General features: G+C 44.7%; 1 protein-coding gene across 2 annotated transcripts in view; it reads left to right on the forward strand.

The window, feature by feature from the left end:
* Nucleotides 1-2,211: 2,211 nt before the first annotated feature.
* Nucleotides 2,212-14,586, forward strand: part of LOC143975791 (chymotrypsin A-like) — a 36,177-nt gene continuing 23,802 nt past the window's right edge. The window contains exons 1-7 of one of the 2 annotated variants that reach the window (XM_077478322.1): nt 2,212-2,347; nt 2,761-2,864; nt 3,623-3,702; nt 4,636-4,714; nt 5,841-6,021; nt 6,189-6,322; nt 7,289-7,500. In XM_077478322.1, the coding sequence (XP_077334448.1) occupies nt 2,296-2,347; nt 2,761-2,864; nt 3,623-3,702; nt 4,636-4,714; nt 5,841-6,021; nt 6,189-6,322; nt 7,289-7,450 (792 nt within the window). In that variant the 5' untranslated portion in view covers nt 2,212-2,295 and the 3' untranslated portion in view covers nt 7,451-7,500. Of the gene's footprint in view, nt 2,348-2,760; nt 2,865-3,622; nt 3,703-4,635; nt 4,715-5,840; nt 6,022-6,188; nt 6,323-7,288; nt 7,501-14,586 lie in introns of those variants that run through there. The other variant, XM_077478323.1, reaches the window with a different exon arrangement.

Below are 14,586 nucleotides of genomic sequence, written 5' to 3' on the forward strand. Positions count from 1 at the left end.
AGCGAGTCTCTCATTCTGATTGTTCCAGAGACATATTCTGTTGTATGGCAGAAGTACTTACAGGGCGATCTCCAGCATGACAGTGCCTGCATAGTCCTGGTGTTTCACCTCTCAGCAGAGATTATGGAGATGGGAGACAGCAGTGTGAAGCTTTTACTGACCACTAATAAATGGAGCCACTGACTACTAACTTCAAATGTTATTGGGCCACCAATATGTAGGTAGCAATCTCCACTGACCACCAACATGTAGGGGGCAAACTCCACTGGCCACCAATATGTAGGGTCAATCTATCACTGACCATTGACATGTAAGGGGCAATCTCTAATGACCAGCAGTATGTAGGGGACACTGACCACAAATATGTAGGGGGCAATCTCCACTGGTCACCAACACGTAGCCGCAATCTCCACTGGCTATGAACATGTAGGAGATAATTTCCGCTCGCCACCAGCATGTAGAGGGCAATCACCACTGACCACTACTGGCATTCATATGCTATTGTTCAATTTGTTCTTTTTTTATGTAGGATAATATATATTGTTCAGGATGCATGGGGTTGGTCCTGAATGGGAGATACATTTTGGAGTACTAAGGGGTTCTCACCCATGGTGGGTGAGGGGTTCTGAGGAAGTCCAGTTGAAGAGGCAAGGACTAGCTTACAGTGCCCTCAGAATGGGAAAGTCCTTATTTAGGACCTGGAATTTGGAGGCTCAGAGATACTTCTGGGTAAGAAAGAGTTTCCAAAGCCCGATGACAGGAACTTAGACCCAAAAGGGTTAACCTGCCATCAGAAGAGGCCTGAAAAGGAGCATGAAGGGGTCAGCACCTGTCTGTGAGGTGGAGTGGAGAAGTTCACAGCAGTGAGGATGTATGGACTGTCTTGTCATCAAGTCATTGTTTGTTAAGCTCCTGAGGCTTTTCCTGCAAGCTGAAAAAAATGGGAACCCCAAACCCTGGTGTAGGACTGGTATACTGGTGGTGAGCCATAGTGTTGCTTTTCAAAAACTTTTAGAATTATGAACTGTTTGTGTTTAGTTTTGTTGACGAAAACTGTTTTGTTTGTGTGAACTTGAAAAATAATAAAGAGTGTATTCATTTTATATTTTCATTTTATACATTACAATATATATTTAAACACCTCCCATAAGTGTGCATTTAGCTGGTTGTCAATGAAGGATCCATTGCCAAAGCAAAGCAGTGTGCTGCAGCTCATGCATTATTCTGTGTGTGGAAGCATGTTTTTGCATACCGTAGTTACCAACTTATTCAGACCAAAGCTCAAAAAATAGGTGCCATCTCCACATTGAATCTAATGCCGTGTACACACGACCGGACTTTTCGACAGCAAAGTTCAGACGGGACGAATCCGTCGGACAATTCTATCGTGTGTGGGCTTCATCGGACCTTTTCTGCCGAAAAATCTGACGGGCTTTAGAAATAGAACGTGTTTCAAACCTTTCCAGTTCAAACCTTACCAGTTCCTATCGAGAAAACCGCTCGTCTGTATGCCGGTCCGACGGACCAACAACGACATAAGGGCAGCTATTGGCTACTGGCTACTGAACTTCCTTTTTCTAGTCCCGTCATACGTCATCACTTTAAACGCTAGGACTTTTGTCTGATCGTGTGTAGGCAAGTCCGTCGGAACTCCGTCAAAGTCCGTCAGAGTTCATTCCGACGGAAAAAGTCCGGTCGTGTGTACGCGGCATTAGAGTTCTATTCAACAAATGCTGGCTTGTAATCTTATGTCCCTTTCTTCTATTGTGTCTTGAAGCTTCTTCTAGAAAGGTGGGATCCCCAACATTTGCTGAGCCAAAGCGGAGGAGAGAGAATCCCATGGTCTATGACAGATTTTGACCTAACTGATATGGGGTCCTCGTGGGGGAGCATTGGTGAGATCTTAGAACCCAACATATGTGTGTTTTTAGTGGTGAAAACTTTACATTTTGGGAACAAAATATCCATTGATTTTTGGAGATGTTCCTCATCATAAAAACAATTTGCTCTTTAGGTAATATGGAGTGAATGACGTCCTGCGATACATGGACTAATTATAGATTCCATCCCTCAGCGAGAGTCTTGGTAGGTGACGTTCTCCTGTAACACCTGTTTCTTCATATCTTTTCCTCCAGCCCACGTCGGTGGAATATCCGCAATTGCTAAAGGTTTCCCTGATAAGGAGGACTAAAATTGTCCTAATAACAAGCCTGGAGCTGTCCCCTGATTGGCTGACTGAGCGTATATAAGCTGAACAGACCTTACAATCGTCCTCATATCCAAGAATATCAGAAAATGACAACACTGTGGGTCCTGTCCTGCCTGGTCCTGCTCAGCGGAGCCTATGGTGAGTCCACATACATGTTTGTGGCACATTGTGATATATCTAATTTATATCCGATTTTTACACGTACATATGACATTTTCTGGACACATTCATAGAGCGTATGTAAAACAGAGTACATTGATCTGATTACATGGACGACTTTTGGCAATCTTAGTCTTAATCTTATCTTAATCTTATCTTAATCTTAATCTTATCACCTAGCCCTGATAATTTTGTTACTTTTTTTTGAATAGATAAAAACAAGTACAAATAAAAAAATTTATAAAAAATCTGCCTTGTTAAAGACCGTATGTAGAAAAAGTGCAAAGACAATAAAAAGAGACTTAATGACCATACAGACGTTGTGTTGTATTATATGGTAATGTGTAACAATGTATCACTGGCAGTTATAATAAGAACGTGTATTTTCTCAGGTTGCGGTGTTCCCGCCATCAGGCCCTTCATCTCCGGCTACGCCAGGGTTGTGAACGGTGAAAACGCCGTCTCTGGTTCTTGGCCATGGCAGGTGTCTCTTCAGGTACCGATAATTTCTTAACGCATTTTTATTTTAAATCGTAACGTTTCTGGGTTTAGTTGCGTTTCTAGAGAACAGTCACCATAGAATATCTATCCATTCTGTACAAACAAGTGCTCCAACCCCCCCCCCCCCCCCCCCCCGCCCCACAGATCTAGGATTTCCACTGACTGAACCTTCAACTTGTCAAATCAAAATTGAAAGATTTGACAGAACACAGGCCTCTTAGAAAATGAAAGTGAGAGAAGCCAGGGAGGGGGGGGGGGGGGGGGGGGTAAGGCACAACCATCTTCGAGAAGCAAAAGGGGAAGAATAAGTCATAAAGACGTGGCCCACCCAAAAAAAACATTATGGAGTAGAACATTGTATTTAGAAAGGTTCTAACAGCCGATTAGCAGGTGGGGGGGAAGGCAGATGCCAGCCAAACATCAGAGGGGGAGGTTATGCTGTGAAGCTCCCCCCTTCTATTCCCAAGAGCAAAACCTCTCTAAAATGGACCTATGTACCAAAAAAAGAAGTCTACACTTTTGCTGGTATAGATGAATAATAGCAATAGGAGGGCTGAAGGTGCTCTTTTTGGTTTCTTCCAGTGTTAGAAGCATGTCTGACTACCTAGACAATTACTAGGACACTAATCTTTGGTTGCCCGCCTCTGTAACTATCACATTGTTCAGTTTTCAATGGGGGGGGGGGGGCATATTCATGGGGTGGGTGAAGTGGTCTGTATGTAAAGCAATGACCTCATGACTCTTCTTCTACAGAACAGCACTGGATTCCACTACTGTGGTGGCTCCCTCATCAACAATCTCTGGGTTGTCACCGCTGCCCACTGCCCAGTCAGGTAAGTCTTCAATGATAATATGCTACTACAAGGTCAGCATTCACTGGTCATCTGCTGGCCAAGAGCTCTCGTTTATAGATCACATGCCTCGCAAATAAAGAGCCAATTATCCAACTGTCTATTCAGAGCCTCTGGTATATAGACCGAATACATCCTAAATATAGAACCATTTATCCAACAGTCCATCCAGAGCCTCTGGTTTGTAGACCAGATACATCCTAAATATAGAGCCATTTATCTAACTGTCCATCCAGAGCCTCTGGTTTATAGACCAGATACATCCTAAATATAGAACCATTTATCCAACTGTCCATCCACTGCCTCTGGTTTGTAGACCAGATACATCCTAAATATAGAGTCATTTATCCAACTGTCTATCCAGAGCCTCTGGTATATAGACCGGATACATCCTAAATATAGAACCATTTATCCAACTGTCCATCCAGAGCCTCTGGTTTGTAGACCAGATACATCCTAAATATAGAGCCATTTATCCAACTGTCCATCCAGAGCCTCTGGTTTGTAGACCAGATACATCCTAAATATAGAACCATTTATCCAACTGTCCATCCACTGCCTCTGGTTTGTAGACCAGATACATCCTAAATATAGAGTCATTTATCCAACTGTCCATCCACTGCCTCTGGTTTATAGATAAGATACAATATAGAGCCATATATTCAATTCACAACTGACTGTTATCTCTCTTGTTTTCAAAATGTAGAAGGTAGGGGTTGTACAAAGTATAGTGATGTAGATAGCATGGACTGTATAGTTTTGGACCCTTTTCTAAAGTACTGTGTAGAAATGACCTTTTACTGCCGGACGCGTAAAATGTTCCCCATCTATGGAGAGAATAAGGTTGAGTCTGAAAACCATAGTCACGCCACCCAACTATTTACCAATGACCTGCCATGTTTCTCTTCCATCCAGATCTTCCCACCGTGTGGTCCTGGGTGAATTCGACCATTCGTCCAATGCTGAGCCCATACAAGTCAAGTCCATCGGCAGAGTAAGCTCTTATTAGTAAAGGAGATGTGTTTTAGATGTGAGAAGGTCATCAACGTATCTTCTAAGCTTTCTTCCTATCTAGAGATTATAGTGATATATTTTTGGGTGGGCAGACTTATTTCTTATTACATTTAAAGGCTGTGTTCCTGCATGATCATGGGACTTGCAATATCGACAAATCTAACGTGGGAGAATTTTTTTTAAATGACCATTTTTAGAAAATAATCAACAAATAAATATATAAGTTACATTTAATTAAAAAGACCCAAGTAGGGAAAACAGAATTTCTGCATGTACTGGGGTCCTCCGATTTGCCAAAAGAGGGATCATCTAGACACAAGGTGTGTGCTCCAAGACAAAAAGTGGCCTTATAAATGGGGCGTTGTTTGCTCCTGAGTCCCGAAAACCATTAAAGCCGGCCTTCTCTTCAGTTTTTACTGAAATTGGTTACTCTAAATTTCACCGAGCACTGTGAGTTTCTCCAAATGTGCGTTAGATGCTGCAGCATTAGTGGGATAGAGCCCGTCCCTTTTTCCTGGCTGGAGGATGTCCATCATCATCTAACCCAGGAGTAGGAAACTCTAGATCTCTAGTTGTGGTAAAACTACAAATCCCATCATGCCTCGGCCTCTGGGAGTCAGAGTACCGCAATGCTTGATGGGATTTAAAGTTTCACCAAAGCTGGAGTGCTGAGGTTGCCTATCCCTGTGTGCTTTTTTATTTGGTTTAAAGCAGTGGTGTGGCCAAAGTAACTGCTTACTGTAAATTGTCAGCTCTTTGAGATTCCTCCGACTTACAAGTGACATGGAGTTTTGGCACTTCCATCACTTTTTTAGACCGGGGACTTTTTCAGCTTCCCTCAACTTAAAATGACATATGATGGCGGTTTAAGGTGGAGACATATGAGACATATGAGATATGAGATAAGGTGGAGACATATGAGATATGAGATATGAGATAAGGTGGAGGCAACTCCCAGTATAATGTTAATAGGAGAATAAAATACGAAAAGCAAGCAGAATAAACTACAAACTGAGAAGATACAGAGGGACATTTATTACAAGCTCAGTAGTAGATTCTGATTTAAGATCAATAAAAACATTAATCCTTATTATAACTTTTCTCAGTTCTTCAGTCACCCGCAGTACAACGCCCAGACTGATGTCAATGACATCGCCCTGATCAAGCTTTCCAGTCCGGCCACCCTCAATGACCGCGTGTCCCCCGTGTGCCTCGCTGCTTCCTCCGACGTCTTCAATGGAGGAGAAAGATGCGTCACCACCGGATGGGGATACACCGATGCCGCCAGTAAGAGAATTAGATGTTCTTCTAAAATTTTAAGATTTAACTGATTAACTCTTGGGCAAACAAATGTGGTCTTCCGCAGAGGGCTGTACATAAAGATATCTAGAGCTTATATACATTAGTAGCTGTCTGTCTTTTATGTTAATCCATCTTCTCCCTTTCTATCTCAGCGTTGGCCTCTCCAGATAAACTCCAGCAGATGTCTCTTCCTCTCCTGACCAACAGTCAGTGCCAGAGATACTTTGGAAGCAAAATTCAAGCCCCCATGATCTGCGCTGGTGCCTCCGGTGCCTCCTCTTGCATGGTATGATCATTGTCAGATTCTTTTGACCAGTATTTGCTTTTTTTTGCCAACTTTTTAAACAGAACTATAGATTTTGGATCCAAACATCTCTAAGTTGGGTCACTTCATGTGAGGCAGAACAGCTTATGTAGCCTAAAATTCATTAATTTATTATATTATTATTATTATTATTATTATACAGGATCTATCGAGCGCAAACAGTTTGCACAGCGTTTTACAACATGGGGGCAGACAGTACAGTTACAATACAATTCAATAAAGGAGGGATCAGAGAGCCCTGCTCGTAAGAGCTTACAATCTAAAAGGGAGGGTCAAGTGATACAAAATTAATAACTGTGGTCGATGAGCTGATGGAGAAAATAAACATACAGTTGTTGGGTGGGGGCTTGGATAGGCTTCGCTAAAGAGGAGGGTTTTCAGGGATCTTCTAAAAGCTAACAGAGTAGGAGATAGACAGACAGATTAGGGGTAAGGTGTTCCATAGGTTGGGAGAGGCTCTGGAAAAGTCCTGGAGGTGAGTATGGGAGTTGGGGACAAGGGAGCTAGAGAGCAGGAGGTCTTGGGAGGAATGAAGAGAATGATTAGGTTGGTATTTTGGGACTAGGCTAGTGGTGTAGCTGGAGGCTGAGTTGTGGATGGCTTTGTAAGTTGTTGTTCGTATTTTGAATTTAATTTGTTGGGTGAGCGGAAGGCGATACAGGGGTAGCAGACATGGAGCCGTTGGTAAGGTGAGTCTGGCAGCAGCATTCATGATGGACTGAAGGGGGGATAGCCTATTTAAAGGTAAGCCAATGAGAAGGGAGTTGCGGTAGTCAAGGTGAATGATGACTAGGGAGTGAATTAAGAGCTTTGCCGTGTCAGTGGTTAGAAAGGGGCGTATTTTGGGGATGTTGCAGAGGTTGAGGCGGCACATACATTCATCACAATGAGAACTCCTCCATCATTTCTGTTTTTGTTCCTTTTCAGGGTGACTCTGGTGGACCCCTTGTGTGCCAGAGGAACGGAGCCTGGACCCTGGCCGGTGTTGTGTCTTTTGGACTCGGCACCTGCTCTCCATATTTCCCCGGAGTCTACGCCCGCGTCACCTCCCTCACATCCTGGGTGGACCAGACTGTTGCCGCCAACTAAATGTCATCCATTGTCCTTCTGATAACTCAATAAAGTAACTTTTATATTAATATATGGCTGTGGGGTTTTCTTCGGATCCATACATTCGCAAAATAAACAAGAAAACATAATAAACAAATCATATGAATTAGATGTGTAAAAGGTTTCAAATCTATTTCTTGAGGTGGTGACAATTTGTGAGTCTTCTCTTCTGTTCCATTCACAGCTTGTCTATTCCCCACTTCTACATTTTACTTCTGCACCCCGTCTACATCTCAGCCCTAAGAACCCCCCCCCCCCCTCCCAGCTCTTACCTCTTCACAACCCCCTCCCCCTTCCCATCATTCACTTCTCACAACACCCCCAACCTGGCCAGCTCCACCTATCAGAACTTTAGCACAGAGCCCAAGAGGAGTTTCAGAGTACTTCTCTCAGCTCTGTCCTACGTGTCTGACGGGTGGCAGTTGGGGACTGTCAGAAACCATGAACCAGACCGAGACAGAAGTACAATTAAATCACACCTTTCTATTAATAAAAAATAAAAATATAAATAGAGTAAGCGTAGTCAAAGCATAGCCAGAGTCCAGTAACCGGATCGAGTAGTCAGCCAGGCCAGAGTTCAGTAATCAGATCGGGTAATCAGCCTGGCCAGAAGTCAGGGATCCAAGTGGAGGAACAGCAAGCAGGGTAAGGAGCCAGAAGGGATGTCAGCTAGCCAGTCTTTAAACAGAACCGCAGGAGATGGTTTCTTGTGATGTGACCAAGGCGAAGGCAGAGATGAAGTGAGCTGGACAGCTTTAAGTAGGCAGGTCAGACGAGCAGGATCAGGAACTGCTGGTAACTGTGGAGAGAGATGAGAGCTGGCAGTTTGCTGACAGCTGAGCAGCCAGCCCAGAGAAGGAAGGGCTAAGCCAGCACTGACAGGGACAGAAGCCACTTCCCGAATAACTACATGAAAAACAAATGTTGGACGTTGATGTGTCAAGGCCCCCGGGCACTCACCAGCAGATGAAGGACACCTGTGCTGGGTGCCCGGCACTAGCACACAGAAGCCGGTAGAGGAAGTGAGTAGAGCATAAAACTTCCTCTACCACCTGTGTTTAGTAACAGGTTGGAGAGGACAGGGCTTCTGGAGGTGGAAGGGCCGAGTTCCACCATGTTCCTGCTAAACAAATATCCCTGCTCAGCATCATCTCTTTCCAGCGGGTTCTTCTCCCTCTCCTCCCCTGCAACCAACTTGAAGAACACTCAAATGACGTAGAATTCTCCCATGAAAAGGCTCCCAAGTTAAGATGGACACCTCAACTCTCAAGAGAATTCACCAACAAATCAGATGCCTTCCTTCCGAGAGAGGACTAATGGAGTCTGTAAGGGGATAACTTCTCTTATAGACTCCTGCTTAGGAAAGGAGTGTAGAAAGTATTATGGGGGTACAACGCATTGGAGTGCGAAGTCTTATAACAGAGTGAGAACATTTAGAGGAAAATATATTACACTGATGCAGCCCATAAGGGAATTAGATATTTATAAAAAAAATACAAATAAAAAACAAATACTAGTAAAAAATGCACATCATATAATATATTTATCATTGAAGCCTGGTAACTCTCATAAATTGTGACTTTTGTAATGAATGCTTCAAAGGTGCATTATAAAAATATATGCTGTTTCTATGTCCAAAACAAGTCACTGATATACAATTTTCTGGTGAAAAAGTAACTTGCCAGTGAAGCCTCGAAGTCTTGGGAGGAGATACTGTCTAAGATGAAATATGAATTTGGAGTCTGAAGCCTCAGAGAACTTACCATTGAAGGAAACACACTGTTACTTCATTCAGGCTTGATCCTCAAACCCCCCAAGTCAACATCTGCAAGACCATCACCGGGGCAGTGTGTTTTACTTTATCTGGGAAAAATGCAGCGCCACCTGGCTCTCTGGTCAACAGTACCTCTGCTCTGTTTTGGTCTCCCACTCGCTGAGCCTCGATGACAGCACCTTGCTGTTCAGGCCCCATGTAGCCTCTTAACAATCTTTTCCCAGTCCTCTAGGGGAGACTACAACCACATATTGATGCAAAAGTTACTTTATTGAGTAGCTGAAGAACATTGGATGGTATTTAGTTAGCGGCAACAGTCTGGTCCACCCAGGATCTGAGGGTGGTGATGCGGGCGGTAGATTCCGGGAGCAGACGGAGAGCAGGTAGGGCTTCCTGCAGATCCAGCTCCGGCCAGGGTCCAGATTCCATTCCTCTGGCAGCCCCCTGGAATCTCTGGCCTCCTAAGCTTCCTCAGTCTCCCTGACTTTCTCTTGGTCGCCCAGACTCTTGTTGCTGGCCAGTAGTGTTGGGAGAACGATTCGCTAACTACTTAATAATCATCTACCTGTTATTACATCACTACGATCCTATTTGGGGAACACCCAAATTTTAAGGACCTTCGGCGGGTGTTTGCCCCACCAAACACCATACAATGCACTGAGCCCTGCACAGTGCATTCTGCACTGTGATTGGGCAAAGCTTTGCCCAATTAGGGTGCATTAAAAACTGGATGTTAAGGAGCAGAGTCGGGAAGCCGGCCATGGCGTCCTTAACAACTGATGAGTCAGCAGCTGTCAATGGGCTTCCCCGCTGACAGCTTAACCCTTTCATGACTAAGCCTATTTTTGGCATTTGGTGTTTACAAGTTAAAATCCATATTTTTTGCTAGAAAATTACTTGGGACCCCCAAACATTATATATATTTTTTTAACAGAGACTCTATAGAATAAAACGGCGAGTGTTGCAATATTTTATGTCACACGGTATTTGCGCAGTGGTGTTTTAAATGCAACTTTTTGGAAAAAGGGACACTTTCATGAATTAAAAAAAAACAAAACAGTAAAATTATCCCATTTTTTTTGCATAATGTGAAAGATAATGTTACGCCGAGTAAATAGATACCAAACATGTCACACTTTATAATTGCACGCACTTGTGGATTGATGACAAAGTACGGTACCTAAAAAATCTCAATAGGCGACACTTTAAAAAATTTTTACGGTTACCAGGTTAGCGTTACAGAGGAGGTCTAGTGCTAGAATTATTGCTCTCACTCTGATGATCGCGGCGATACCTCACATGTGTAATTTGAACACCGTTTACATACGCGGGCGTGACTTGTGTATGCGTTTTCTTTGCTTCGCGAGCTCGCGGGGACGGCGGGCACTTTAAAAAATTTTTTTTTCTTTTTTTATTTATTTTAAAATGACTAAATTGTTTTTAAAAAGGAAAAAAAAAATTGATCACTTTTATTGTAAACATCCCTTGTGACAGTAATAGGTGGTGACAGGTCCTCTTTATGGAGGGATCGGGGGTCAAAAAGAACCCCCACCCCTCCTTTACACTTCAATGTATTCAGATCGCCGAAAACGGCGATTCTGAATACCGGATATTTTTTTAAAACCGACGCCATTGGCAGCCGAGTAAACGGGAAGTGACGTCATGACGTCGCTTCCGTGTTTACTATGAGGAGACTGGAACGAAGCCGATTACGGCTTCGTTCCAGTTCCTCCCCAGCGGCCGGAGGCATCGCACCAGGAATCGGTGCTCCCGATCGAGCTGGAGCACCGGTAACAGCGGCGGGAGGCGGCGGGATGGGGGGACGTCCCCTCCCGCTCCTCCGGCATAACAGCCGAGCGGCTTTTAGCCGCATCAGTTGTTATGGCTGGATAGCCAATCGCCCCCTGAAAAAAACGGTACCTGGGATGATGCCTGCAGGTGCGGGCATCATCCCGGTATACCCCCCAGAAGCCGAGTACGCACATCTGCGTACGCTCGGCGGGAAGTCGTTAATAAAAAAATTATAATAATTTGAAAAAAAATAAAGTGGCGGGAGATTCCCCCAATCCATACCAGACATGAAGGGAAACCCAATACAAAAAAATAAATAAATAGCTTAGCGTTCCCCCCAAAATCCCTACCAGACCCTTGTCTGAGCAAGCAGCCTGGCAGGCCAAGGAGGGGGGGTGAGCGAGTGGCCCTCTTCCTCCTGAAGAATACCAGGCCACATGCCCTCAACATGGGGGGGTGGGTGTGGCCCCTCCCTCCCTAAAGCACCTTGTCCCCATGTTGATGGGGAAAATTATTTCTTCCCCACAACCCTGGGCTGTGGTTGTGGGGATCTGCAGGCAGGGGGATTTTTTTCTTTTTCGTGTGCGGTGGGAGCATCCTGATTGACGTTGGATGATGGGCACTGGTTTTTAATTTTTAATTTTTTGATAAAGGAATTGTCAAAATCTGTCTCTGTGTTTTTGTTACTTTATGACACTTTAATGGGTGGGGGTACTCCCTACTCATTCACATGGGGGTGGGCAGGGTCACATAGGGGGGTAGGGTCCAGATTCCAATAAGCCCCCCACCGGCAAACCCCTACAACCACCGCCCAGGGTTGTGGGGAAGAGACCCTTGTCCACATCAACATGGGGACAAGGTGACCCCCGAAACACATGTTGACGGCATGTGACCTAGTCCCCCCTTTTCCTGACCTGCCACGCTACATGCTTAGACAAGGGTCTGGTATGGATTTTGAGGGGGACCCCCCACGCCGTTTTTCCTTTCTTTTTTTTTCTTTTTTTTCTGTCTTCCAACACCTTTCGACCCCTACAACCCTGGCAAACAGATGACACTAGAATTCTCCAAAAACGTAGTCGCGCTCTTGAGCGTCTGCGGCACAAGACCAAGTCTCTCAAAGACTTCAACCAATATAAATCTGCCCTCCAAAAATACTACTCTTTCCTCCACACTGCAAAGCAGATCTATTTTACAACTCTTATTAACACCTTCTCGTCCAGTCCCCGTAAACTCTTCTCTACCTTCAACTCTCTACTTTATCCTCCACCCACCGCCTCCACTCACTGCCCAGGAGATTGCTAATCACTTCAAAAACAAGATTGATACAATCCGTGATGAAATCTCCACTCTACAGGTATCTCCCCCAGTTAAGACCCCACTACAACAGGTACTCTCAACACTCCCCTTATTCAAAACTGCTACTACAGACCAAGTTGCTAAACTGCTTTCTAATGCCCACCTAACCACCTGCCCCCAGGATCCTATTCCCTCTCAAACACTACGGTCGCCATCTGACTCTATACTACACTCTCCAACCCACATCTTCAATCTCTCCCTCACCTCTGGCATTTTCTCCAATGCTCTAAAACATGCACTGGTCACCCCCATACTTAAAAAGCCATCCTTGGACCCTACCAATCCTAAAAACCTACGCCCTACCTCCTTGCTCCCTTTTTCCTCTAAACTCCTTGAACGCCAAATGAGTGACCACCTCATTAAAAACAACCTTCTTGATCCCCTTCAATCTGGATTTCCCCCTCAACACTCAACAGAAACTGCTCTTTTAAAACTCACAAATTACCTACTAACTGCAAAAACCAACGGACACGATTCTGTACTCCGACTTCTGGACCTTTCAGCTGCCTTTGACACGGTTGACCATCCCCTCCTCCTCAAAAAACTTTACTCCTTTGGTCTCCGTGACTGAGCTCTTCAGTGGCTCTCATCCTACCTATCCCAACGCACCATCAGTGTCACTTACAATTCTACTTCCTCCACTCCTCTTCCCTTCTCTGTCGGAGTCCCCCAAGGTTCTGTTCTTGGACCTCTTTTATTTTCAGTCTACACCTCTTCCCTGGGTCAGCTGATAGCCTCTCACAGCTTTCAATATCATTTCTACGCTGACGACACACAAATCTCTCTCTCCACCCCTCAACTCACTCCATCGGTCTCCTCACTCATCACCAACTTACTAACAGACATATCTATATGGATGTCACAACACTTCCTCAAACTCAACTTGTCCAAAACCGAACTTATAATATTATCTCCCCAACGCGCCTCTTCCCCTGACTTCTCTGTCAAGAGTAATGGCACAACTATCCACCCATCCCCCCATGTCAGGGTGCTAGGTGTTATCCTGGACTCTGAACTCTCCTTTCAGCCCCACATCCAATCACTTTCCAAAGCTCAACCTCAACCTCCGAAACATCTCTAAACTACGTCCCTTCCTAACCAATGAAACCACAAAGCTCCTGATTCACTCCCTGGTTATCTCTTGCCTTGACTACTGCAACTCCCTCCTCATTGGCTCACCTTTAAATAGACTCCTCCCCCCTTCAGTCCATCATGAATGCTGCTGCCAGACTCATACACCTTAAAAACCGCACAGTGTCTGCTACCCCTCTCTGCCAATCCCTCCATTGGCTGCCACTTGCCCAATTAATTAAATTCAAAATACTAACACTTACTTACAAAGCCACCCACAACTCTGCCCCCAGCTACATCACTAGCCTAGTCTCAAAATACCAACCTAATCGCCCACTTCGTTCCTCCCAAGACCTCCTGCTCTCTAGCTCCCTCATCACCTCCTCCCATATCCGCCTCCAGGACTTCTCCCGAGCCTTGCCCATCCTCTGGAACTCACTACCCTAATCTGTCAGACTGTCTCCAAATTTATCCACTTTTAGGTGATCCCTGAAAACTTTCCTCTTTAGAGAAGCCTATCCTGCCTCCATCTAACAACTGCACTATTTTCTCCATTAGCTCATCCCCCACAGCTATTACCCTTTTGTATAACTTGACCCTCCTTCCTAGATTGTAAGCTCTAAGGAGCAGGTCCCTCTGATTCCCCCTGTCTTGAATTGTATTGTAATGTCTACCCTAATGTTGTAAAGCGCTGCGTAAACTGTCGGCGCTATATAAATCTTGTATAATAATAATAATAGAATTTCCCCCATTAAAAGACCCCCAAGTTAAAGTGGTTCTAAAAGCTAAATCTTCTCTGCCTTCATGCATTCTATGCATACTCACTTGAGCCTGATCCCGATCTAGTGATGTGCACGAGAGCTGAAGCTCTCACGCATTTCTCTCCCTCCTCATTGGCTGAGACACAACAGGGGGAGCCATTGGCCAACACAGCCAAAAAGAGAGAGTGGGGGTGTCATGTACCTGATCTGAAAAATATTTAACGAGAGGGCTTCACTTGCGGCTAAGTGCCAAGCACCCGTGAAGGTGGGAACAGAAAGTGCTAGGCTCTAAAGGAAAAAAAGGATTGAACAGAGCTCCATGAGATGTTCAAAGATTGGGATATTTTTTTCTTTAACCTAAC

The sequence above is a fragment of the Lithobates pipiens genome, unplaced genomic scaffold, assembly GCF_037356315.1.
Source record: "Lithobates pipiens isolate NorthernLeopardFrog02 unplaced genomic scaffold, aLitPip1_a1.2 Scaffold_13, whole genome shotgun sequence".
In the NCBI taxonomy this organism is placed as follows: Eukaryota; Metazoa; Chordata; class Amphibia; order Anura; family Ranidae; genus Lithobates; species Lithobates pipiens.